The sequence below is a fragment of the Apteryx mantelli genome, chromosome Z, assembly GCF_036417845.1.
Source record: "Apteryx mantelli isolate bAptMan1 chromosome Z, bAptMan1.hap1, whole genome shotgun sequence".
In the NCBI taxonomy this organism is placed as follows: Eukaryota; Metazoa; Chordata; class Aves; order Apterygiformes; family Apterygidae; genus Apteryx; species Apteryx mantelli.
Genome location: NC_090020.1, coordinates 84,472,875 through 84,497,806, shown reverse-complemented (window position 1 = coordinate 84,497,806; position 24,932 = coordinate 84,472,875). Strand labels below are relative to the sequence as shown.

The window sequence follows — 24,932 nt, the reverse complement described above, 5'->3', positions numbered from 1 at the left end:
CAGCACTCTTCCTGATGCAGCCCAGGATACCATTGGCCTTCTTGGCCACAAGGGCACATTGCTGCCTCATGCTTAACTTGGTGTCCACCAGCACTCCCAGGTCCTTCTCTGCAGAGCTGCTTTCCAGCAGGTCAACCCCCAACCTGTACTGGTGCATGGGGTTGTTCCTCCCTAGGTGCAGGACTCTGCACTTGCCTTTGCTGAACTTCAGGAGGTTCCTCTCCGCCCACCTCTCCAGCCTGTCCAGGTCCCTCTGAGTGGCAGCACAGCCCTCTGGGATATCAGCCACTCAAGAAGGGGTGTACCAAACAGCTCAGTGACAGTACTAGCTTGTTATTTTGCATAAATTTAATTTAAATAGTTGTGCAAATATTGAGTGAGTGTTGGGGACAGCGGAAACATTTTCGCAAAAACTACTAAAATTTTCCAAATGAATTATCGGAAGTGGGTAGCCTTAAAAAGGAACGCTCTGCAAAAGTGACAGCTGCAGGTATTGAAGGCCTACAGAGCTAGTACGTAATGAAGAAGTTGGCTTGATTATGCAGGCTTGCCGAATGGCTCTGGCAGAAGAGAGAACTAGGTGAAAATCTGAAGCCCTTAACTTTTGAAAAGTGAGTGCGGTAGCTCTGGAGCCCGTGTGTAGTGTGTCACCTGCAAAGACAGTAATGCTGCTCCAATCGGTATTTTTAAAGCCTGCGTAGTCACATGCAGAATGACAGTTGTGGTAAGCTAACAGCCTCCGTTTCTCAAAGTGCGGGCTTTATGAACAGGAAAAACCTAAAGGAATCCCTTACCCTGTGGTCACAATTTTGGGATATCGAGGGGAAGATGAAACATTTTGGAACAAAACATGAGTACTAAAAACAAAATAAAATACCTTGAAATGTAGTTTCTTGTATTGGGGCAAATGCAAATCTTTATGTAATTAATGCCATAGAATAAGTTATTAACAGCTGGCAAATCACTGTTCAGAAACAAATTTTTCATAATATATTTTATCTGCTTTTAGACTTTATTACTAAGGTTGATGAATGCTGGCACATGTTTCTGTATAAGTTTAATGTTAAACATTAATTTTTGTTGGAAAAGAACTCTTTATTTAAAAAAAAAAGTATGTATATGTGCAGAGTTAGTAATGCTTAAAGTCAGCCTTCTTCTTCCCCCTGTAGTGTCATATTTTTGGAGTCGGCAAACTTGATACATCCAAACCTTTCCCAACGCCATTCCCTCACCACCAGCCGTCTATCTACCCAAAAGACAAGCAACGTCACAGGCATTAGATGCGCCGGAGGGTTTGAAATAGGATAGTGTGTGCCGCAGCTCCATTTTGCTGGTTTGAATCCTGCCACGGTGTCTGGTGACAAAAACCTTGTTACTAGTCGATGCCTCTGGAGTTGATTTCAGTTCGGAGAAGCAAGCCAAAGGGCAGGTGCTAACATAAAACAGCTCATCACCGTTGTCAGTAATTTATGTGCAGCTTTTCAGAGGGAGCAGGGAGAGCAAATTCTTTCGGTTTAAGGGGCATTCTCTGCTGGTCAAGATCGTGAGAAATATCGCCATGGTTTGTCTCTGGTACACTTGTCCCAGGGCTGGGACTTCAGTCTCCAAAGCTGCCGTTCTTCTCAAGAGAAGGTTTCTCATTAAAAATACTCTTTTTTAATAAGGTTTTTGTATGGTTGGGCTGGTATCGATGCATGTAGATAAGGCTACGTAGCACTTTCTGCAGTGAAATCCAATTTTCAGTTGCTCATAATTTTTTTTCGAACTTCGGTTGTGTTGTGATGAAACTTTCCATGCTGAGTATCTTCCTCTTTTTTTTTTTTTTTTTTTTTTTTTGAACTCCTTTAATTAAAAACAGTTCTTCTGTTTCTGAGAACGAGGTTAGGGAAAAATGTTCTTTTACCAAAGCTGAATTCTTACATCTGTTTTATTGAGGAGTTTTAGAGCCTTCATGCCTTGGAACAAGCTCTCGAGATTTGACGGAGGGAGGCCAGGGGAGGGAAACTGTGGACGAGGATGTGCCATTCGCAATCCCCATTAAAGTTTACTAAATTTGACTATGTTGCAAGGGTCTGCAATTTGCCGTTTGCATAGGTTAAGCAGAAAAACTGGCAGCGAGCTCGTCTGCACATTGAGTTTTCATGACATGCGTTGCCCTGCCCTTGCTTCAGCCAGTTGCTGGCTGATGCCAGGTTGAAGCAGCAGAATTAACCCTAGGGAGAGACTCTCCTCCTCGGTGCAGCAGGTACTCGGGTTTAGGCACGCGAGTCTTGCAGAACCACGTTCTCCCTTGTCTCTCCTATGCGTTTTTTAGGATGCTGGGCAAGTCGGTTTAAAGGGAAACCTGCTCAGGAGCCACTCGCTGTGTGTTCCTCGTTTCCTAGTGACTCACTTAGGAAGCTGCAGTCTGTTTTGAATGTGAGCTCGCAATTATAGCAAGTCAATAGGAGCAGTGCGCTGACCTTGCAAAGAGATATAAAACCCTAAGTTCTCTAGAAAAATCAGTTGTTAGGTGCCTTAATCTGTCTAGCAAAACTGCAGGTCACTTTGTCAATGGCAGTCTGAATTTCGCCTCCCCCCTTTCCCCTGTACGTAGGGATGAAGTTCTTCTGAAGGTATTGCTTCAAAAGCAATAATTAGCATCTGATACTATGATTAGCACTATTTTTATAAATAATACTGGTATCCAGGAAATAAGGCATGTGTGACTAAGATTGACAGTAAAAAGGAAAATTTGAATGCTTTCACGCATGATAGGATAGTCTAGGGCATAAAAAACAAGAATGCCTGCGATTAAGTATTTCTATCATATGCCTAAACAAGAGAGTGGAACTAAAGTACATCATGGGTAGCCTTAACTTTTGAAGTTTCCTAAAATTGTGAATGTTTGTGTTGCTTCCCGTAGGAGCTGCTCTTCTGTATCTTTTGGTTCATGGTAGGAACAGGTGAGCACTGCAGTAGGAGCAGAATGGGAAGTGTTACGTGCTGTCCTTACTGCTCATCTCAGTAACATTTCTTAGGGCTAATGGATAACACACAATACTTTGCACTCACTGGATTCAGTGGCAGCTTCTGCCTCTTCCATTTTTCAGAAATCCTGAATTATCAGTGAGTAGAAGTAAGTTCCGTTACGGTAGCTTCTGTTCTTAGACATACTTCTCCAAAATGCATCCTTTAAAAAAATTGCACTTATGCATATATTACAAATGTGTATTTATAAATAGAAATACTTCATAATTCTGCTTTTTTACATATGTAAAAACATCTATTTAACATAAATATATGAATATTTTACATACATGTATATATACATTATATATATAAGAAAACACAAAACTTAAAACCTAAATGTAGTACAGTATTTGGCCTTTTTGGTATGGAGCATGTGGATTCATGCTGGCAGGCCTGTCCTAGAATCAAACAAACCTCTCTTAAGTGACCTTTAAAAGGTGTCCCTTCTGCCTCTGCAAGGGGGGTTAATCAAGGTGTGTGTAAACGTGTGCTATCAAATACTTGCAATTCTGTGAGTGCACACTATAACAAAAATAATTTGAGGACAAGGTTATCAGGATAAATCCAGCCTATTCTGCAATATGCTAGGAGCTATTTTAATACTTTTGGCTGCAACTCTCCAATAAATAGCAGCCAGACTTCCAGAAATGTCTGGCAGTCAGCGGCTCCAGTTGTTCTTATGGTGCGTGCCCTATGTTCTGTCCAGCTCCCTACTTGAAAATCTCCTACCTCTCCTGTAGGGCATAAATGGGAGAGTCTCTCCTGAAAATAGCCACATCTGGTGTATGGAGCACTTTTGGGCACCAGACCCTTGAAAGACTTCTTGCTTTCATTTTCTGGACTTCTGTTAAATTCAAAGTATTGCCTTAACGCTATGTCATTTCCAAATGTACAATATTGACTACTTTTAATACACTGCTTTTCTGTCTACTTTTGACATGGCTGTATAGGTGTTATTGCATAGGGTAGTGTAAGTGTGATCATTGTGGATTTTCCCAAGAAAAATCACACTTTAATTTGACTACCATCTTTGTCAAAATATTCAAGCTGCTTTTAGCTGTGCTAGTATCATAAATTCACCTTGATTGATTATGCTGTAAGTTCATCATTAATCAATCTTAACTATTAAATAGTATAATAATCATGTGTCACTATGTCCAATTTTTCTTTCCGAAAATTTAATTCCTTTCTAAACACACATTGGAAGAGGGAAATTTTTACCATTTTATAAATGCATAATCTGTTTGAAAAGAAATTCTAGAATCTTATGGAAATATCCTACCTAATTATATATTGATGTGTAGGGACCATGAGGACAGTCTGGCAGTGGAGCAGTTGCCCGGGGAGGTTGTGCCACCTCCATCCTTGGAGGTTTCCAAGACCCAACTGGCAGAAGCCCTGAGCAGCCTGGTGCAACCCCACAGCTGCCCCTGCTTGGAGCAGGTGGGTGGGCTGGGGACCTCCTGAGCTCCCTTCCAGCCTGACTCATCCTGTGAGATTTTCCTTTCTACTAAATTTCTAAAACTTCTGTCTTTTCCACCCTCTTAGTCTGGTTCCTCTGAGGCACAGGTTTGGTCCTGGCACTATTCTTCAGTGGACTAGCACGATCATTTTGTTGTCAAAACCAATGCTGCGAATAAATGTTGCTCTCGTTTTGCCAGGATAACTTTTGAGCATGTTTCTCTGTTAGTTTCTGTGCCCAATTTTGTCCAATTATGTTGACAAAAAAATATTACCGATTTGTCAGTGCAATTACTTACTTTCACAGTGCTCCTTCCCCCCTGTCCAAACCACTGCAACAACACAGTACCAGGACAGTACACTGGGCAAAAGCCAGAGGAGTTTCCATTTAAAAAAAGAAAAAAACTTTTTAATTTCTCACAATGTGGCTTTCTCATTGGCTTGAGGTTTGCTGTTCCATGGCTGATAGCTGATTGAGTCAGACAGTTGTTGTAAAATTGAATCCAACGCTGAGTAGGTTGCAGTTTCCCACGTTTCTCATACCTTTGCCTCTCTTTGCTCTTCCTCTCCTTTTCCAACTTGCATTTAACTTCCCAGGTTTCAAATAGTCGTAGTGCTGTGGTATGGTGTTCTTGTATAATCCTGTAAAACTTTTTTTTTTTGTATTGTGGTCACATTTATGGCTTTTTCTACACTAGATGGTCTTCAGATGCATAGCAGAAATATTGTTCCATCCCAGAAATCACAGCTTGTGTCCAGAGGGGTTGAAATAGGTGATTCCAGCCAAGGGGCCGAGCGAGTGGACAGTGCTGTAAGCAGCGGCTGTAACGTCCCAGCTCTCTGCCCTGGGCGCTTCGTGCTGTCACAGCTGAAAAGCAAATTGGACTCAAAAGAAATTAAGCTCCTAGTTCAGTGGAGCTAACAAAAATATGTGAAGATTTCCGATCTCATTCAAGTCGTTCTCCTTCTAGAGTTCTTTTGGATATATTGGTTGAAGGGAATTAATGGTTTATTAGCATTATTTTCAGCTTTATTGGGCAACTTTGTAGCTTTTTCAGGAATTTGGTGTGTAATTTTCTTAACTTAATTCTTCTGTGTGTCCATCCCCAGGTATGTCCACTACTTGGAGTCATGAACCAGGTATCAAAAGCGTATCCAAGTGTTTCCAGCTAACAAAGCTATCTCATGCTTCAGGGTGCCGATAAGAAGAGCACATCTGAAAACATTAATGTTACATACACAACTTTGCTGGGACAATTTAAAGGTGTTGACTTAGTTTATAAATGTTTCCTTAGAGTTTCTGAGATGAAATCAGCATTTTAAGGCCTGATATACCCATAGTGTCAAAAGCTTTGATGGGAATGCACCTCTTTAACAGAGCTTCAAATCCCTGGGAGAAGGTGGCCTTCTCTTTAGCTTGCAGCTCAACTCCAAAAAGGAGGTTGGTAATCTAATGGCAGAGATAGTTTATGTCATCACAAAGTCGGTCTTGTTTTAGACGTCACAATAATGGATCTCCTGAGATTTGGTGACAAAAAAGAGGATAAATAGGCGAAATGAAGTAAATGCTGTTTTGGGGTAAATGGGGAAAGATGCTTGTTTATTTTATCTGCACGGTTTAGTATCTGTAACTTTTTTTTTTTTCCACTGCAATGATGTTTGAGAGGTCACTCAAAGCATTGGGATTAATTGCAGGAAGCAAAGTGGAAAAGACTCTCAAAGAAATGAGAGAAAAATCTGTATGTATAATTTGGCTAGGCAACAAAGGAGACCGATGACTGCACCTTTTATTTAAAGGGTGTAAACACCGAACTGGGAAGAAATGTTTTATGGTATTACATGGAGAGAACCACTTATAGGAATAAATGGATGCGATTGAACAAAGTAAAAATTTAGGCTGAATATTAGGAAAAAAATCTTAACGTTGAGGTTTATTAGGTTATGGAACACTTTTCCCAAAGGATGCAATCCAAGCTCCATTACTAGTCTCTTAAAATTAGGCTGGATAGAATAACAAAATGTCCTGGAAGGAACACTTCTGCCTGGGTAGGGGACGAGCCCAGTTACCTAATGTGTCTTTGCATTTCACTTGCTTCCATGATTCATTTCCTGAAAAGCTGCTTCCAGAATGTGTTAATGACATCACGGCCTGGGTTTGTATTTCTTGGTAATGCCGCTTTCAATAGAGTTTATTTGGAGATCGCAAAAGGCAGTTAGGCAGGATTCTCTGGCAGGTTGTCTGTATGGTCAGGTTAAATTTGCTGGCTTCAGTGACTGATGGAGAGAGGGAGCCTTCCAGTCCACGCGCGCTTGTGCACGCAAAAGCCGGGCTTTTCCGAGCTTGGCTTAACAGGCGTTGGGACCTTCTGCTTTCCTCGGCAAGTAGGAGCAAGTACTCGTCTCCTTCCGAATTGCGCTATTAGGTGCGGAAAAACCTCTAACAGATAACCCTCAAGCTCTGTCTTTAGTTACGTGTTTGAATGAGCCAGTCTTAGTGGTTCTGTTGCACTGATTTCATGAGAAGGAAATAACTTGTTTTTAATAAGCACGCCTTCTAGAATGTATCTTTTAAAAATGCAGTGTCTTTTTAATCTTTTCCTAGCAATAGAGGCACTTTTTGTTAGTGTTTAGGAATTTCATGCCACCTGCAATAAAAACCACGGGAATTTTCCTGTTTAAAAAGTGGAGAGGTATGTGACTTTGGCCTTGCACACGTGCTTTGGACCTAGGACCAAGTGGTAGCTTGACGGGATTGTAGCCTAGATAGTGCTATTTTGACTGAGCGTGCATTTACTGTGGCCTGCACGCTTCCGCAGTTCCTCTGTCCCAGACAGAGTGGGATACTCTGTTATTTATTTATTTATTATTATTATTTATTTTATTTTATTTTTTTTACTCCCAAATGGAGTAAAGATGGCCCGCAGCATGGCTGTTGTCTCAACGGGCTTGCAGCACTGCATGCGCTTTTTTAAAATTAAGTAGCTCCTGTATGTGAATTCTTGTTGTATTCTGCTGGTGGCTTAAGAGAAGCTAGTCTACCAGCATTTGAAATGTGAATTGATTTTGCCAGACTGTGTGTCGCCTAGAAACTATTCATTCGTAGTTAGTTTTAAAATGTTTCCTTCTATGTTGCAGGCTCGCTTTGGTTAATTCTGTTAGTCTAATGCCAGACAGCGGAGAGCATGAAAAATACTGCTGAAAACACAAAACTTCTGCTACTGCCATTTGTATTGCTGTGTCAGATATCATGTTAGGTTTCAAAAATCCATTATTTACAAAAACTTGCGTCAGCTGGTGTCAGAAAAAAGTTATATTGCAATGTTTAGGACAGCCATTTTTACTCTTAAGTAAATAATGGCTTTAAGCCGTTTATGCTCTAACTTCTCTACCTAAAAATCTAACATGCAAATAGATACCTCTTTTCAGTCTGAACTCTTATTGTGTTGCCATTAGTTTCCATATTTCAGTGGTGGAATTCAGCGCTGTAGTTTGTGTATATGTCAAAGTGCTAATGCCCCCTGTGAGTTTGAAATAGCGGGAGGCTGGAATACTTAACGTACAAGTTCATTAAGCGTAAAAAAAATTATTCCATGTTTCCGATATTTCAGCTTTGCTGGTTTCTGAAGCTTTCAAAAACTTGCAATGGGTCTTTTCCAAATGTAATGTAGTTGCTGTTCTTGTAGTCATTTAAGCAAATATACCTGGTGCTCCTCACGAGTAGCAGTTTTAAGTTGCTTAAATAAAGACCCAAGAAGCTTAATAAAGTGCTTATAAAGTACAAAATGACTTTGACTTGAAAAGTTGTGAGCAACATCTTCATTCAGGAGTTGCCTCACTGATCCTGCCTCTCCCGTTTCATTTATGATTCCATGGACCACTCTTTCCTCGCCCATTCATTATCACGTAACATCCCTGTGGCAGCTCGAGAAGTTGCTTACACGGAAAAGTGATAGTAGGAGAGTATTTATGTATTTTTAGCTTTCTTCTAACACAATGTAGAAGCTGGAAACAAGGCCAAGAGCCAGCACAACAGGATCTGCCAGCTCTCCATGGGCCACCAGAAAGTGTTCATCAGACCACAATGTGAGAACCATTGAACTGACTTAAGAAATGTGACACATACAATAAGCATTAAATTAAAAAAAAACCCAAACCTCAAGTTCCCAGAGGTGCTGCTTGGGCATAATAAAAATAAAATACTAATTGTAATGTTTTTGAATAATATGTTATTTGCTGGTTTTGGTGGAAGAACACCATGATAATATCAGCTACATGCTGTGATGAATCACTTTTGCTTTAGTTCCTCCTAAGCTATATTTACTGCTATCTTAAATGTGCTTAGGACATTAAACAATCTTCGGTATGCTCAAAGCTTCATAAATTGGGAAGACAAGGTATGGAGCTAGAACTTGATTTGAGTAGAAATACAGGCTGAAATGTAGGCTAGTTCTGTTTGTTTGCCGGTTTTGTTGGGTTTTTGTCTGACTAATTTATTTTCTAATATTTTTTTAACCTACTGCTCAAGCTCAAGACTTGTCTACTTACATTTTTTTGTTCTTTCTATTTTGCAGCCAGGGAGGAGGATTGCTATTTCGAAATGGTAGAATGACAGTAAGAGATCAACAAGATTTTTTTTCTGAAGCTTCACCTCTACCAAAACTCTTCTCTCTTTCTTTTCAATCTCAAAAGTAGCCTGGGGCTGCCACGTTAGTCTGGAGCACGCAAGGCTACTCCTGGGGTCTCTCTAGAGAAATCTTTGTGGCTCGAAGTTGGCACTGAGCAAAATAATTTCCAAAGCAATAAATCCAGTGCCAGGATGATAATGATATATGATAGGATTTGGGTTGTGTGTGTGTGTAGGCAAATGAGAAATGGATCTGCTGTATTATCAGGCTCCAGCGATTAGAGAAATGAGCACCCACAAAAAGGTTGTGCCAGCATTAATTCCAGTATAATGCTTGTGCTAAAGCTTAATGAAGGATCGATAGTTGAAGGCAAGACTTTGTGAAATTCATTTATGAATCTGAACCGTCATGGTAGATGTTGAAATATGACTGCATTTTCGCAACAGCTGTAGGAAAAAAAAAACAAACCCTTTTCCCTGCAAGATACCTTGAAATAAGTAACACAGAGGAAACTGGTGATAATTGATGGCTCTTCCAGGAAGAGGGCTCAGAGGGCTTGTCTTACAGGCATGTCCACTAAAGGTTGGAAAACGAGTGAGATGCATCTTGTGAAAGAATTACAACTAGTTTAATAAATATCACACAAATTCAAGCACTGGGAGTTCACTGATACACTAACTTTTAAAATTCCGGGGTCTGCAGTGCTAGATGGTAGACTGACTGTAAACAGAAATGCTTTATACTGAGTATGTTTTTATAGCAGCCTCTGTTCTCCTTCTATCTGTCTTTCAGTTTTAAACTTCTTTGAAATGAAGCTGTTAAAATGGTTTAATCACAAAGTATAAATAAGTATATTTGAACTGTTCCCTAGACAGGCACAAGCATGAACCTCCTCCATATCTTCTCGTTAGTGCATAACGGAGATCAGATGATGAGTTTGAGATTTCTGTAGCAATCTGTTTATATTAAATAACAGGCTAGTGAAAGAAAGGCCTTTTTTGGTGATTGTCATAATTTTCATTTCACTCATTAAGTGTTGTTCCACAGGCTGTCAGACTAGATTAAAATTCTGTTTGTTTTCATGCCTACAAACACTATTTCCAGCCATCTTATAAAAGACCTCCAAATCTGCACTGCAGCAAAGGTACCTTGCTTTTAAAATGAGCTTTCCATTTATTACAGTGGGAACCACGTGGAAATGTTGCTTCAGTTTGTGTGGTTGCACTTACCCGTGATCTGTAAAGGCAGGAATCGAAACAGTAACACTGGGGTTTCAGGAGCTGTAAAAAAGCCCCCAAAGGGCTGATCTTGTTGGACCGTTGAGGCTGTAGCGAGCGCTTCAGCAGAAACCTTCATAGCGTCTGAAACACAGGGATGGAGGGAGCCACTGCTGCTTGGGAATTGTAGCTCATCCTTACCACTTCCCAGGGATACAGAAGGCTTTTAAGAAAACTTTTGCAGTTTGTATTTCCCTTGGGATGGTCACTAAAATGACAAGAGAAGAAGAGTAAATGCAACTTTAGAGTGAAATTTAAAGATGAGAGAAATCTGAGCACTATATGTGTGTGTGTATTATATATATATAAATATATATATGTGTGTGTGTGTAAGTATGTAAAAGTATCCAAAATAATTTTATTCCATGCTTTCAATGATGCCACACAATACCAGTACAATTATGGCTATTTGTGGCCATGTATCGACTTAAACAAGTATTAAAAAAGGTGGTTTCTTCCTTTTATTCTTTTTGTTTATAACGTTGTAGTGAAGCCGAATTGGAAGAGCGATTTGGAGCACTTTTTGTATCTCTGTCTGTGTTCTTAATATGTTTTCTGTTAAATGTAACTTTGTTTGAAAAGAATATGGTGAGGAGACTTCCTAAGGGCAAATTGCAGCATAGCTTTATTTTTACATTTCATTTGCTAATAAACTTAATAGTTTAATTTCAAATTCCCTTTTTAATAACTCTGAAATTTACAGAAATGTAAACCAAAGACAGCGCAACCACGTGATACCTCAAATATTGTGAACGCAGGAAAGAGCTACAAACCTTGCCTGTCGACGTCCCTGTCCTCCCAAGCTGCTCGCCTGTTTGCTGCTTCGGTCCGTCGTTAATGACCAGCAGCAATATTTTCCTTAGAAATGTCTCTTAACTTGAGAAAGCTGGGAGAACCAACCGATATTTTGCAGCTAATTTTTGAAATTGCATTTTGGAAATGGAATGAGTGTTGTGAACCCGTTAGCATGGGGTTGCTTTTCTGGAGAAACAAGCTTGCCGGCAGAGACAGAGCTTTGAGAGGTTACGTGGGTCATGTATCAATGTCTGGGTTCCTCTTGGACATAATTACCTCACTTTCCCTGGTGGAAGATTCAACTTACTAGCCAGGACTTTGGCTATATCCATCTTTTCCTGAGTATTTGAGGAAAGGTGGCAGATGCCAACCCCAGCCAGATGGGATGGTGGAAAATTAAAAATATATGTGGACAACGGATCAAAACCATGGTCAGCAAGGATTGTTAATGTAAAAGGAAATTTTTGCTAGGAAGTGAATTACAGTGCTCTTATTACGAAAACTCCCGCAAGCCACTTAACCCTGAAGGGCAAAGTTTCCCTTGCCTTTGACATTCCAATAATTGCCTTGCTGCTGTGTTGATGGGGGAACTGTTAGTTTGTTACAAAATCTGTCTATATAATTATGTCGGAAAGAAAATACCATTTGGCTGGTTTGAAGCTTGGTAGGGCCGAGAGTACGAGAATTTTAGGGGCTTTTTAATGTTGAGATTTTCTCATCTTTACTCCGTACAGCTTAAAACCTTGCTGATCTATTAAAGCTCTGTTCGCTTGATGAAATAGTCAATCTCCCCCATCAAATTCCAGGATTTACTCAGAAAAGTATTAGGTACGAGGCCTTTGAGGGTGAATATAGCCCAGGGAGACTGGGAAGGGCTGCCTCAAACCTGGGCACACAGCAGGAGCCAGGGTAAGGGCAGAGCCCCAGTGACACTGAACTTGTCGTGTCCCACCACAGCCATGGGGGTAAGTTTTAGTCTTCCCCCCCTCCACGCTTTCTCCCCAGTAATGTTCAGTCTGCTTCAGTTCTGGTGCTTCTCTTCATCTTTTTCCCCAGCGTAATACAGCATCGTGAGCGGTGGCAAGGAAAGGCGGATTTAGGGGTCTGCTGGAGAGGACCAAGAGGAGCCTTCGTGTCCTCCACTGCTGCCTCCTCCCCGTCCCGTTCCCCTGCTACCCTGTAACAGGGCACGTAGCCAGTCAGCTTGCTTCACCAACAGGGCTGTAATTAGAAGCAGGAATTTCAAATGCGATATTATAGTATTGGAGTTCCTTTTTTTAATACTGCAGGTATTAAATTTGAAAATTACTCAGCTTGCGTTTTGGACCCAAACACCACGGTTTAAATAGGATGATAATTACAGTTTTAGTGAACAGTCTTCGGGAGTTGTATATACATCATATATAGGCACCTAGGTAAAGGGGGTAGATATATTCGAGCATGCAATCTTAATGTAGTTAGCAAATAACTAAGAGTTGGTGTGGAGTAATTAGCTCTTTGTGACGTTTTACATTTTTCTACTTAAATTTTTGTGGATGTAAAATGAATGTCGTTTTTGTGTTTTGTTATATGAGTATTTTAGAGGCAGTTGTGAGAAAACAAAAACTGTCGCTTTTCCAAGAGGAATCAATCAGGCTGACTGGCTTCTGGCAGTATCACTAGTGATTTGTGTACTCAAGCTTTTATTTATTTTTTATTAGATTTTTAACTTCAAGTTATTGTAAACAGTTTGTACTTCCATACCTTTATATCCTATGTGCAATCTATTTCCACGGAGTTTCAGAGCAGTGTAAGTACTCCCAACTGAAGTATTATGCTTCTTCAAGTTACTTCATCTTCTGTATGAATGTAAAAACAAAAGGCCGGCCTGAATAATAGCATAAAGCTTGAATTTAAATTGCTGTTAATCCTGTTTTTTTTTTCTTTTTTCCCCCCCCAAGAAGTTTATTTGGTATTATGCTGTCTACCCACAATAATGGGCAATGATGTTCTCTACAGGACTCTAAATCTGGATGTTCAAGTTTAAGCAGTATTAGTATTTGGTACTGTGCTCTGCCTAAAATATAATGAGGTTATTAAACTTAGAATGCATAATAAAAATGGTGGAAGATGGACCAAGTTTGTTTTATTAAAAAGGCAATGTGCAAGCTCCTTTTCCTGTCTTAGTGTATTAGCATTACCAGGGTCCCTTCATGAATCCTTTGACCAGTTTGTCATCTGTTTTGTTGGGTTTAAGCTTCTCCCCTTCAAATATGTGCTTTGTTTCACCTCTCTTCTTATTTCCTTTTCCTATCTTCTTATTAATTTTCTTGAATTTTCAATAATCTCTCAATTGCCGTCTGTCTGTGCTCACTACTGTGTTACTCCTGAAATTTCCATTTTGTGAAATCAAGTAGTCAGGCTTGTCATCTCGTTGGACAGGGTTGAGCTGTGTTTCTCTCTCCTACGTACTTGTGTGTCAGACGGCATCTTTATCTCTGATGGAGCTTTGTTCATTAAAATGTGAACATGCATAATATTTTCTAAGAGAATTATTCTTTTTTGCCTTCTTCTCTGTAGCTGGCCTGTGGACAGTCTTCACATTAGGGGGAGTGGGGAGCAAAGCAACACCGCAGCTGGAACAGTGCTCCCCGCTAGCTAATCAGAGTCTACTGCTTCTGCTCATCTTGGCCAACCTGACTGACGCTCCAGATACACCGAACCCCTACAGACAAGCTATTATGTCCTTCAAGAACACACAAGGTTTGTATCTGTTCTTGCTTTTAAGCATGAACTGCTGAAAATGAGGCAGTGTATTGTTGTGACTGTTTAGATATTCTCTTTCCAAAACTTGTTCTCTCTCCAGTAAGCCCATGGAGGAGTACAGTTGTTTTTTTTTTTTTCTCGATACAGTTTTTTTAGCCAACTAACTGACAACTTGTATGAATAATTTATTTTAGGTAACTTTGGTTAATGTCATTGTTAACTAGTAATGTGTTTTATTAAAAACTATTATACATGAATCGTTATAAAATTTTAAAAGCCTATTCTTGTCAAATCCATATTTTTCCTAAATGTGTATGTTTATAGAATCACTTATTGAACAGGTAGAAACTTGTTTCCACTAGCAATGTTCATATAACTAAGCTTAACTTTGATTCCTGTAAACATATTGAGAGTCTGGAAAGAGGAGAATGGTATGAAAGAGAGGCTGGTTACAGTCATAATGATCTATAGTATATGAATATAATAGGAAAACTGGCTTTTTAAGAGAAATTTATATAATTTAATGGAGAGAGAAATAATAAAATTCAGGATAGTTATCCTTTATTCTACATGCTCAAGAATATTTTAACTTTTCTGTTGGTTGCTTCAAAATTCTGTAGAATAATACAGGATTTATTGCTGTTACTGGATTCTTTAAGATTTTTAATAATGTTTAGAAAAGATCTTACTGGTTTTTAAATCTTTAAAACAGATAGTGAAGTGCTATAAATGTAAATGATATAGTGTAAAAATTCACTTAAGAGGAGGTTGAAGGTCAGTGGACTCTCCTCAGTTAATGAACTGTGGCATCAGCATCCTTAATAAAGCACTGATCTGATTTTACTGTCTACATCGAAATTTTACCTGGTAAAGAAGAATATTCACCTGAAGCATGAGTGTTTTCAAGCAGCCAGTCCATAATGACAACCAGCGTTTGAAGTGGTGGGGAAGAAATGGTAATTCGGGGGGGAAAATTTGAGCGTCTGGGAGAGGCACGGTTTCCATCACCGCCGAATCAGTCTCGCAGAGCTAGGAGCTGCTGCCAGCTGATGGGCTGTATCGAGCCTCCGTGTGAGGTAGTGTCTCCTGGCTCCAGCCAGGCTGGGACCTCCTGCAGGAAGGAGAACATTTTGCATCAGTGTCTCCTGCGGAGTTCAGCTGAACGTCTGGAGCAGTTGCCCTTTGCGGAGGCCAAGAGGCTGCCTCCGGAGAAGCAGCTGCTCCTGCCTGAGCCATCTCCACCAGGCTCCCAGAAACCCACCGGGAGCTGTGGCGCTCATTGAGTTCCTACAGCCATTCCAAATACAGCAGTTTTTCCCCCCCAAAAAAGGTTGGGGATATTGTTCAAAGCAAGTGGCATCTGCCATGTACATCCCCATCTGCCAACTGCCCCAAGTAGTCGGTAGCTATTTGGAAACTTTGCTAGCAACGGACACTGAAAAGAAGGGGGAAAGTGGCAGATAAATATTTCAGTGGGTGTAGGTGGTGTTTATGGCAGTCAGCCTCTACCAGTATAGAGATTTATCCAGAACAGTGGAAAAGTTTGGTGGGAAGCCATGGAGCCGTACGTTTGAGAGCCAAATTTGTGTTGGCTCGCAGTTCCTGTCCATGGGCATGTACGTGGTGAGAACACTCTCACTGTTTTCCGTGGTGATACAGGGATAATATCTGCGAAGTCTTTGGGGCTTTGGGAAAGGGAAGGCTCAAATGCAGTGCAGTATTACTGCCTAGCATGCCTCCTATTGTAATACAAGTTTAATGGGCTGTAAAAAAGCAAGTTTTGAAATTTGAGTAGGTTTTTTTTTCTTCATTTGAGTCTTTTCTCCCTCTCCTTAAAATCCCTTCTGCCCACAAATTACTGTGCAGGAGGTACTTCTGCCATGCTGTTTTCTACAGCAGAACTGTCCTCAGTTGATGCACTTTTTTCCCCTTAAAGAAAGTAAAGAATTCAAAAATCCATAGTCTGGGGGGTCTAAGCAATTTTAGTTAAATTCTTCAACTTTGGGCACCTTGTTTATAGAAATACAGGAATTTTTAAGTTCAGACTTATAGCATACTTGAGCACCTGAACTGCTGCTGTCCCCAGAATATCCTCTTGCCATGAAATTGCTGTATTTTTTCCATGTGCTTAGCTTGTTGTGTTCTCAGGAGAGATAGCTGTATGCTGTTGTGAGAAGGTTCTGTGAACAGAAATCTCTTCTGTTTTATTTCATTTCCAGCTCTGCCACAAATTAACCAGCTTCTGTTACTTTGAGTGCTGTTAGACTTTGTGGCATGGTGTTTTAAATCATTTTAATTAACTTGTTAAAAAATTACCCCGTGTCTTTTAAAGCCATGCAACACCTATAGTTCAAGACTATCAGTATATTTGCAGGGAAACATGTGCGTCTGCCCTTCAGGCTGACAAATTCAGAGGAGAGAGTCCACCTTGATGCAGGTGAACTAAACTTGAAAGTTTTGATTACAGGGTTTGAAAACACATTAATCAGTCCATCATCAGTTATAGTGAAGGTCCTGTAGCTGCCACCTTTGCAGCAATTCGTGGGATTTTTAATAGTAGGAGCTATCTAGAAGATCAGAGCACTTTTAATAAAAAAAAAAAAGACTGTCTTCTGAAGATGCAGAAGTCTTACCAGATCTCATGTGGGAGGACAGCCTCAGCTTTTGGACACAATTGAAGTTTCTCAGACTCTGAGATTTGACCATTGGTGACAGTAGTCTTGAGTGATATTCCTTACTGTGGTTGTAGAAAATATTTCACCCGGAGATTTTATAAAATAAACATGTACCTGGGTGGTAAATATTTTTGTTAAATATGGTTTTTGGTTTCTTTATTTCAGATAACACTGCTTTTTCTTCATTGAACCCACATGCTTTCCAGATTAATTTTAACAGCTTATACACAGCTTTGTGTGAGCAGCAGAAATCTGATCAAGCAACTCTTCTTTTATACATGCTTCTGCATCAAAACAGCAACGTGCGGACATATGTGTTGGCACGCACAGACATGGAAAACCTTGTAAGTATTGTTCTGCTTGTCTAATATTCCAGAGGGATTGGTCCGGGAAAGCTTTTATGCAACTGGCTGCTCATGTTCCCTGTTCTATGGCAGCACCAGCTCTGACCAACTTACTCATCTTCATTATATCATCTCGGGAGTATTATATCATCTCAGGACCACACAACTACAGTAAAGATAGCACTTGTAAGGCCTAATGCCACTGCCAGTCTGACCCAGGTAAAAGCTGCTGACCTCTGGGCGTGCTGTAAGAAACTGGTTGCAGATACTGCTCTATTCATGATTTTGTTTTTCATTTTTTTTAGATGTTCAGGCCAAAAACCTAGGCAAGCTTACTGTGTATGTGTGTACGCGTAATAGTTAACAGTATGAGCTGTAACTTCACTAATATGACAAATGTCCTACAGAGCTGACCTATGCAAGTGTCTGAGACTGAAGGGCCTCAAGGAGTAGTTGACTTTTTTTTTTTAAGAATGCAACTGAAACAACATTTTAGCTGCTTTGAGATAAGACTGTGGTTAATAGCCAATGTAACAGCCACCTGGTACAGTTTTTTGTAGGCTATAAATCAGCTTTTGCCCACCTCTGTTTAGTAATGTCACAGACCACTTTAACAAATCTTACTTATTATAAAGCATTCCTTTAATAAGATAATGGCTGTCTACGGTAATTGGTAACAGAATAGAGAACATTTTTCATTTTAATACTTGAAATCCTGCCAGATAATTAGATCCTATGCCTGTTTGATGGCAGCTACGGAATGAGTTTGGTCTCAGTCCAAGTTCTAGCAGATAGATATATTGCTAAAATCAGAGTTGATAGACACCACTGTTGGCAAACTCAGCTAAGATGGTTGATACTGAGCTGATGATTCAAGACTGAACTCCTGTGTGGTCCGCTGCAGATTATCAAGGCCAGGGCCGAGTCATTTTGCATGAATTCTGTGGATAAATTGTCACATTTAGTTTTCTGGGCTGTTGGTATGCGGTATGACATGTTTCACAGCTGCTAAACTCACCAATTTACTCTCTCTCTGAAAAAATAAAGGTTAGGGGTGTGTGTGTGTTGTTCTATAATTATGGTATTTCATATATTGTAAAGCTTCCAGGAAAAAGCACAAGGTGTGTATGTCAAAACAGCTCCAGATGCAGATACTCAGGCATTCTGCCATGTGGGATATTACTGTATGTTATCACCTGTCTTTCCTCCCACTCTCAAAAAAAGTCAGCAAAAACCTTTTAGCAATCCCAGAAGTAAGAAGCAACACTAAAAAGTTGGCTTTCTGGGAAAAGCTGAGAAAATTGAGAAAAGGATTACTGCAAACTTAACAATGTATTTGTTTTTAATACCAAAATGTGGAACAGTCTGGTCCGTCTCGTATTGTTATCCCTTCGTTTCATGTTTCATGCATATTGTTGGTCTTTGTGATCATTGCTGACATCTTCGTACAATCTGCTCACCTCTAGCAGGCTGGTAGGTGAGGATGAGCAGTGAGCAATGATGAAGAGCAGTTTGAATTGCCTAGTAACTTGGGCTGGGCAAGTAAGTGTATTTTAGTAAGTGTATTTTTCAGAAAGTGAATTTGAATCCAGCCAAAAGTAGTTATTTTCCTAGGAACAAAAAAACTGGCGCGCATCCTGAAGGGTATGAAAAGGGCTGGGAGGCGAGGGGGATTCACTGGACAAAGAAATCGTGATCTCCCTGTTACAACCTTTTGCTAAAAGTGGCTAATTCAGTCTTGAATTTGTAAATAAGACAACTGGGCGGGAGTATGGAGCTGCATTTTCTGTTTCCATATACGGCAACTGCAAGACTGGTGCTAACATACTACATACTATTCTGGCGTTGCACTAACATACACCATAAAGTATTTACAGGCTATTGAAAAATGGAGAGAGCGTAGAGAAACAATTTTTTTGCTTAAAAAACCCCCCAACAACTGTGAAGGCTTACTGCGCGAGGCTCGGAAAGCTAACTTTGCTCAGTTTGTCAGAAAGAAGTTTGAGAAGTGCTGGGATGTGTAAGTACCTTCCTGGGGGAAAAGGCTGAGCAGAAAGGACTCTCTAGACCTACAGGGAAAGGCACGATAAGGACTAGAGGCTGGAAGTTGAATCCCACAACCTAAGAGATAGGGGAACAAAACAGATAAGGTGATTAGCTCATTGGAAGAAATTGCTGACAGAACGGGGCTCTCCAAGGATATCTTTGAGCGGAGGGTGGATGACTTTTTGGAAGAATTTTTTTTTAATGCCTTCAGGTTTTGATGCCCAGGAAGCATCACTGGTAGATGTTCTGTGGCGTTTCCTAGCTTGTGGGGGATTTGTGTCTTTGCTCTTTTTGTGACTTTAGTTTAATTTGTAAATTGATTCAACATGAGTTTTTTTTTGTTGTTTTTTTTTTTGTTATAGCAAGTTCTGTCTCAACTTGCTTCCTAATTTTTGTATGAATCTACAAGTGAGTTGCACATGAATACCTTCATCTTCAGTTATTCTATATATTGCTTTATCATTAATAATGCAACATATCTTTTTTTCCCCTTAAAATAACAGTCTGCCTAGTAGAATTAATAGGATTTTGTGTGCTTTCCCTAACTTCTAGTATGTCTCTTTGTATAATTTTATAAAATAATTGGTTTAGATAGCTGATGCTCTCAGGGATGTTCCTGGCTGGAATTTGGCTACGTTGCTGAGAGCCCTTGCAAAGATTCTCCAGGAAGTGGTGGGACCGGTGAAATAGGGGGCAATTAGCAAATTTTTTCCTTGGCATAGTGTCGTGGCTTGTGGATGGGAAAATGTCAAGACGCCTGCTCTTTAGAGAAGCAGTTAATGTCACTATTTCGGCTAAAAATGCCAGTGGGATATCTACCTGTGAGAAGTAAGCGCTTTCAGTTGAACGTTTTTTGCTTTGGCTGCTGAGCTGTGTAGCGCCGCTCTGTTTGTTGCTCTATGTTTTGTTGCTACCCCACATGATTAGATCAAAATGTTGCATATGATGATGCATTTACATCAACTGATGGTATGGCGATATATTTTTCCAGTGGCATAAATTTGGGTTAAGCACATTGCTCCTGAGTGGCTCTGCTGTCTTGTGTCATGTTGTAGACTGCGGACAAGCTATTTTAAAACTCTTTGCTGGGGAAACTGTTCTTGCCCTTGGACTGAATATAGCACCTGTAATTATCAGTGTCGGTTTTTACCTGCCCCTTGCTTTGAGGATTAAAAGTAGCTTTTTAATGGTGACTGTTTCTCAGTAAAATGTTAGCATTAAAAGCTGCTCCTGTTGGAGGAGTGTTAGTAGTAGTCGAGTGATTTTAGTTTAATGAGTATCAACAAAAGAACCTGCAATTTAAAAAGTGGTTATTGCATGGTTTTGGTAGTTCCTGAAAGCAGAGCATGAAACTGCTTGTTGGAGAGCCTTGCCTGCACAGTCAGACGTTGGGACATGCCAAGGCTTTTGAATAAAGAGTTGTATCTTTGTAATTCTTCATATAACCAAGACACCTATTTGCATGAGCCTTCCTGGACGTGGCCGTCATCTGAGTCGGAAAATGGGATGGGGGAGTTTTCTGTTTGCCACAGGAGTGCGTGTGCCGCACCAAGCGTGACTGATGCAGGGGGGCTGCAGGCTGCCCAGCGCCTGGCCATCCCATGCCAGTTCCCTGAGAGAGCTCCAAGTTTTGCGGTGTGTGTATAATATAAAAGTGTAGAAATGAATTTTGGTTACAATTCTATGTAAGTTTTAGTGTATTTAGAATTCTGTCTTAATCTTATATCCTGACTCTTTTTTTAAATGCTGCCTGGTTGAATAATTTTTGGTCTGGTAGTAGCAACACTTAGGTGCTAAGTATCTCCTAGGCATAACCAAAGGTCTGGATGGCTCATTTCCTAACACAGCAATCTGTGTGCAAAGGCAAAAGTGTCTGGAGGAGGAAAAGATATAGGAACTCTATGAATTGATCCAGTTTTCATATACGAGAGGCGGGGTGAGAGCTGTTAAACTGCCATTTGCCTCCATAAGTTTGGTCCAATAGGCAGAATGAGCAAAGTCTAAAATGGAAGTAGAAAGGAAAGTAAGGTCGGGTGAGTGGCGATGGGAGGAGATCTCAAAAGCGCTGAAGATGCGTGCAGAGAAGGAAGCCTGAACGCAGTGATTTGGAAAGTTGGGGTAAGGCTGGCCAGCCTTATTCTGGGGGGATTTTGAGCTCAGTCGTGTGACATATAGACCCTCCTAGCACTTAACCAAAGAGCTCCAATGGCATTACTCCCTCTGGAAATAATTGCTCCTTCAACCAGCATATTGGAGTCTATGCTGTAGAAGAAGGTGGAAATTGGAGGTTATCTGTGCAAGGTTACAGAGGAATGTCCTTTTCCTCCAACCAAGGAAAAGAATAATTGTTTTTGCTATGTAGCTATTCTATGAAAACAGTTTTTTACCTTTGCTATCAAGATTTATATTCACAAAGCATAAAAACATCAACCCCAATTTTAACAGGAGAGAGAAGTTTCCTAAGGATCCTTTGAAATTGTAAAGGAAGGATGTTTGGGAGGCACAAATACTTCTTTTTTCTCCATTTTTATTGCAGTGTTGCCTTGACCCTGGGTAAAGCATCATCAGAAGGTTTTGTGGCCTGCAGCCTTTAGATCAATGTCATCAGTTTGAACGGAAACTGCGCGAAGTGTGTTTAATGTGGTCCAACTGCTTTGGAGCTTGTTGATTTTTAACAGAACGTTCTGGCCATTTTAGAGACTCACGAGTCCTGGCCTAGCCCCAGAATAGGTTTTATGTGATTCATCCTGCTTCACTTGGCTTGTTTTTAAAAACAACAACTCTTTAGGTGGCTCAAATCTCTTGGAATGAATTTGGTGTCTCATTCACTATCTTGGAATTAAGAGGTGTTTTTTTCCCCCCCCCCTCCAAGTTCCTTTTTTTTTTCCAGGGTAATTTGTGATTTAGGCCTATTTCTGCAGCTTGGGGAAGCCACATCATACAGAGCCAGTGGAAAGCTAATTTTCTGTTGGTAAAGAGACAATCATCTGGGTTAAGTTTAGACTGGTGTTCAGGTATGCTCGCTGTGGCAATGAAATCTCATTTTCATTATTATTGCAAAACTTTGGCTGAAACTGTTCATCCTGGTGGAAACGTTGCAAGACCTTGGGCTGAACTCTCGTAATAGTGTCAGTTCTCCTTGGCTGCGTATTATCTCGAATTAGAAAAACAGGCCTTTTCGAGTTTTAAACCCAACCCAAACTCTTTCGTTTCTAGGGTTATCTCTGCACACCAAAATGGGAGTTGAGCTTCAGGTCTTAGAATGACTCTGTGCACCTCAGGTCTCATATGCCTGGCTGTGTTTGATGAGGATAGTCATTTCAGACCACGCTTGCTTTAAGAAAAATGGTCAGAAACAACCATTTTCCTGCTTAAACTGGTGAAAATCTTGCTTAATAATTGTTTTTTTTCCCCATAGTTCAGAGGGGAAGTGAAACTTTGAGCACTTCTGGTAACCAGTATGGCTGGAAATCTCATTTATTAGGAACTGAAATTCCAGGTCTCGCCACAAGAAAGAATTTGTTTAGACTCTCTGGTGGAGACAGAAGAGAACAGATGGAAGGTGTTTGAATGGCTTACGTCAGTGTTTAGGGGTGGTTATTTCAAGAGAGAGCGATTGCCGTGCTACCATCGAAGGACAGAGTGATGCAAGGGAGGTTTCTAATCTCCTCTCTTTACTGTCTGAGGTACTCGAAAGCCTAAACTAATATACGCTTTTTTTTTTTCCCCTTCCCTAAAGGTTTTGCCAATTCTCGAAATCCTGTACCATGTTGAAGAAAGGAATTCACACCATGTTTACATGGCTCTTATAATTCTGTTGATTCTTACAGAGGATGATAGCTTCAATCGATCCATTCATGAAGTGGTGAGTTGCTGTTTTGGTCAATAATTCTTCAGAACTAAGAATCATTTAAATGCTTATTTCTATAAAAATGCCTCTGCATAGCTAGCTGACTAGTTTCTCGGCAGAGATGGTTTAGAGACCGTATATGCTCTTCCGGATTTGATGGCATATGCTTATTTTTTTTCTGTAAAGATTGGTAAACCAAAGTGTCTTTTCCAAACTTTCCCTAGTGAAGTGAACAAACACTCTTCCCTCTTGTAAAGGGGATACTGTGTGTGTGTGTGTATATATTTTTTCCTCTTTCCGGTGTTTCCTGTGGCACATTAGTACAGTAATAGGCAGGCAGGCTGCCTCAAAGATGCTTAATGTTTGCCATGAAAGTGATGGGGAGAGAAGAGAAAAAACAGGCAACTTTTTAAATTTCTCTTTAGGAAAAAAAAAACCCAACAACTTTTGCTCAACCAGTTTGATTCAGCTGAGTGGAGTTTTTAGCTGGAGTTTTATTTTCCAAACTGAATGTTACTTCCTCACTTGGCATCCCTTTTCTGTCTTTCTGCTAGATTAATATCTCTTTTATGTTGTCCATATAATATGATTCAAATTTTGACTAGTTTTGGCCCTTGACCATCTGTGCTGGAGAGTACCTTGGATAATTATGTTCTAGTTTCCTAGCTTCTAAAGCTTCCATAATGCAGATGCTGTCTGCACTGATTTTATTTGTTTTTTTGACTGGGACATGGAAACTCTATTTCAGGATTATGTGCAACTAATGAAATGCAAAAAGCTGGAAGCAGAATATTCGGGTATCTCAACAGAATTTTTCTCTCAGGTGAATTCCAGACTGGAGCGTGTTCTGGAGGGAATGTGACATTTTTCCTTGGTGACAAATAAGAGGTGTGCAGTATTTAATTTCTGAAATCCCAGATTATTTTATATAGCTCTGTATGTAGAAAGTAAGAAGAGTTGGCATTTATATGATATTTTTTAGGAGCACCTTTTCAGAAGCACCTTTTAGGAAGAACTTCTATAGTAAATATGCAGATGATTAAAGTAACTTTTTTCTGAAGACTTCCTTCTGCACCACCTTCATGTCTTGAACCTAGGTGTGCACCATACCTATATGTAGTGTGTATATTTGGGTCCTATATTACTAATTCATTTAACTTGGATTATAAATTGAACTTGTTGAGGGATACAGCCCAAAGTTCCACTCCTGCCTCCTAGTCTCTTCCCTCATCTTTCTTCATTCACTTTGAAGACGGTACACATGGTCTTTCAACAAATTCCTCACTGGATAAGTAAAAGTGGAAGATTTCCCTAAAACTGTTAATGAGAATCCAGCTGTGGAACGAAAGCATAAATCAACTTTCCTTGTCCAGTTTGTTCTTGCCTTTGCAGCTCTCCCTGCCAATATAGTTGTAGTGCTTTCTGTGTAATGCGAGTATTATTTTACTACTTCCATTTTAATGAAAAAAGTATCTTGTTCCTCTTACCCTGTGTTGGTTTTCAGTCCTGTCTTCGCTTCTGCCATTTCTTTTCCCGACTTGATCTTTGTTCTGCCTCCCATTAGCTGCTCAGCAGAGCATGCCTCGTGAGGAACACCCTTCGATGGCAGCACGTGGCCAGGGCTTTGCTAGGTTTGTCCCTCAGCTCAATAGAGAGAGGTAGCTGCGGGGCCCCGAGGCTGCAGGCCTGGTGTTGTGAGCTTCTCCTGTCAACCCTGCTGTGGAAAAAGATCTGAAAATGGATACTTCTACCATCAACAGCTAAAGGCGCACAGTGGCACTTGCAGAGGATGGATTTGGAACAAGTTTGGTCTTTCTGTCTCCTATTTTCCCTTGTTCCTTAACATTCTTTTACCCTTTTCTCCATTCTTGTATGAGCTGGGCGTATTTCAGGTCTAAGGAGAGAGCATATTTCATGTCAAAAAAGAATTTTTTTTCCACCCTTGCTGTGCATTTCCAGTTAAATTTGAAGCCTTTTTCTCGCCCCATACTCTAAGCCTCGGTGTTGCAGTGATTGGCGCAGTGAAAGAGGAGGAGTAGGTCCTCTTCCCCTGCAAAATTTCAGCTTTATACCTTCAAAGTCACCTGAATAAATTACGATGT

At 40.3% G+C, this 24,932-nt stretch overlaps 1 protein-coding gene across 3 annotated transcripts in view; it reads left to right on the top strand.

Annotated features, from left to right (window-relative positions):
- The window catches only part of DYM (dymeclin), a 221,406-nt gene that overhangs the window by 69,167 nt on the left and 127,307 nt on the right, over window positions 1-24,932 (top strand). For all 3 annotated transcript variants that reach the window (XM_067315529.1, XM_067315530.1, XM_067315531.1), the window contains 3 exons: window positions 13,730-13,912; window positions 16,756-16,934; window positions 22,720-22,845. In XM_067315529.1, the coding sequence (XP_067171630.1) occupies window positions 13,730-13,912; window positions 16,756-16,934; window positions 22,720-22,845 (488 nt within the window). The remainder of the gene's footprint in view (window positions 1-13,729; window positions 13,913-16,755; window positions 16,935-22,719; window positions 22,846-24,932) is intronic.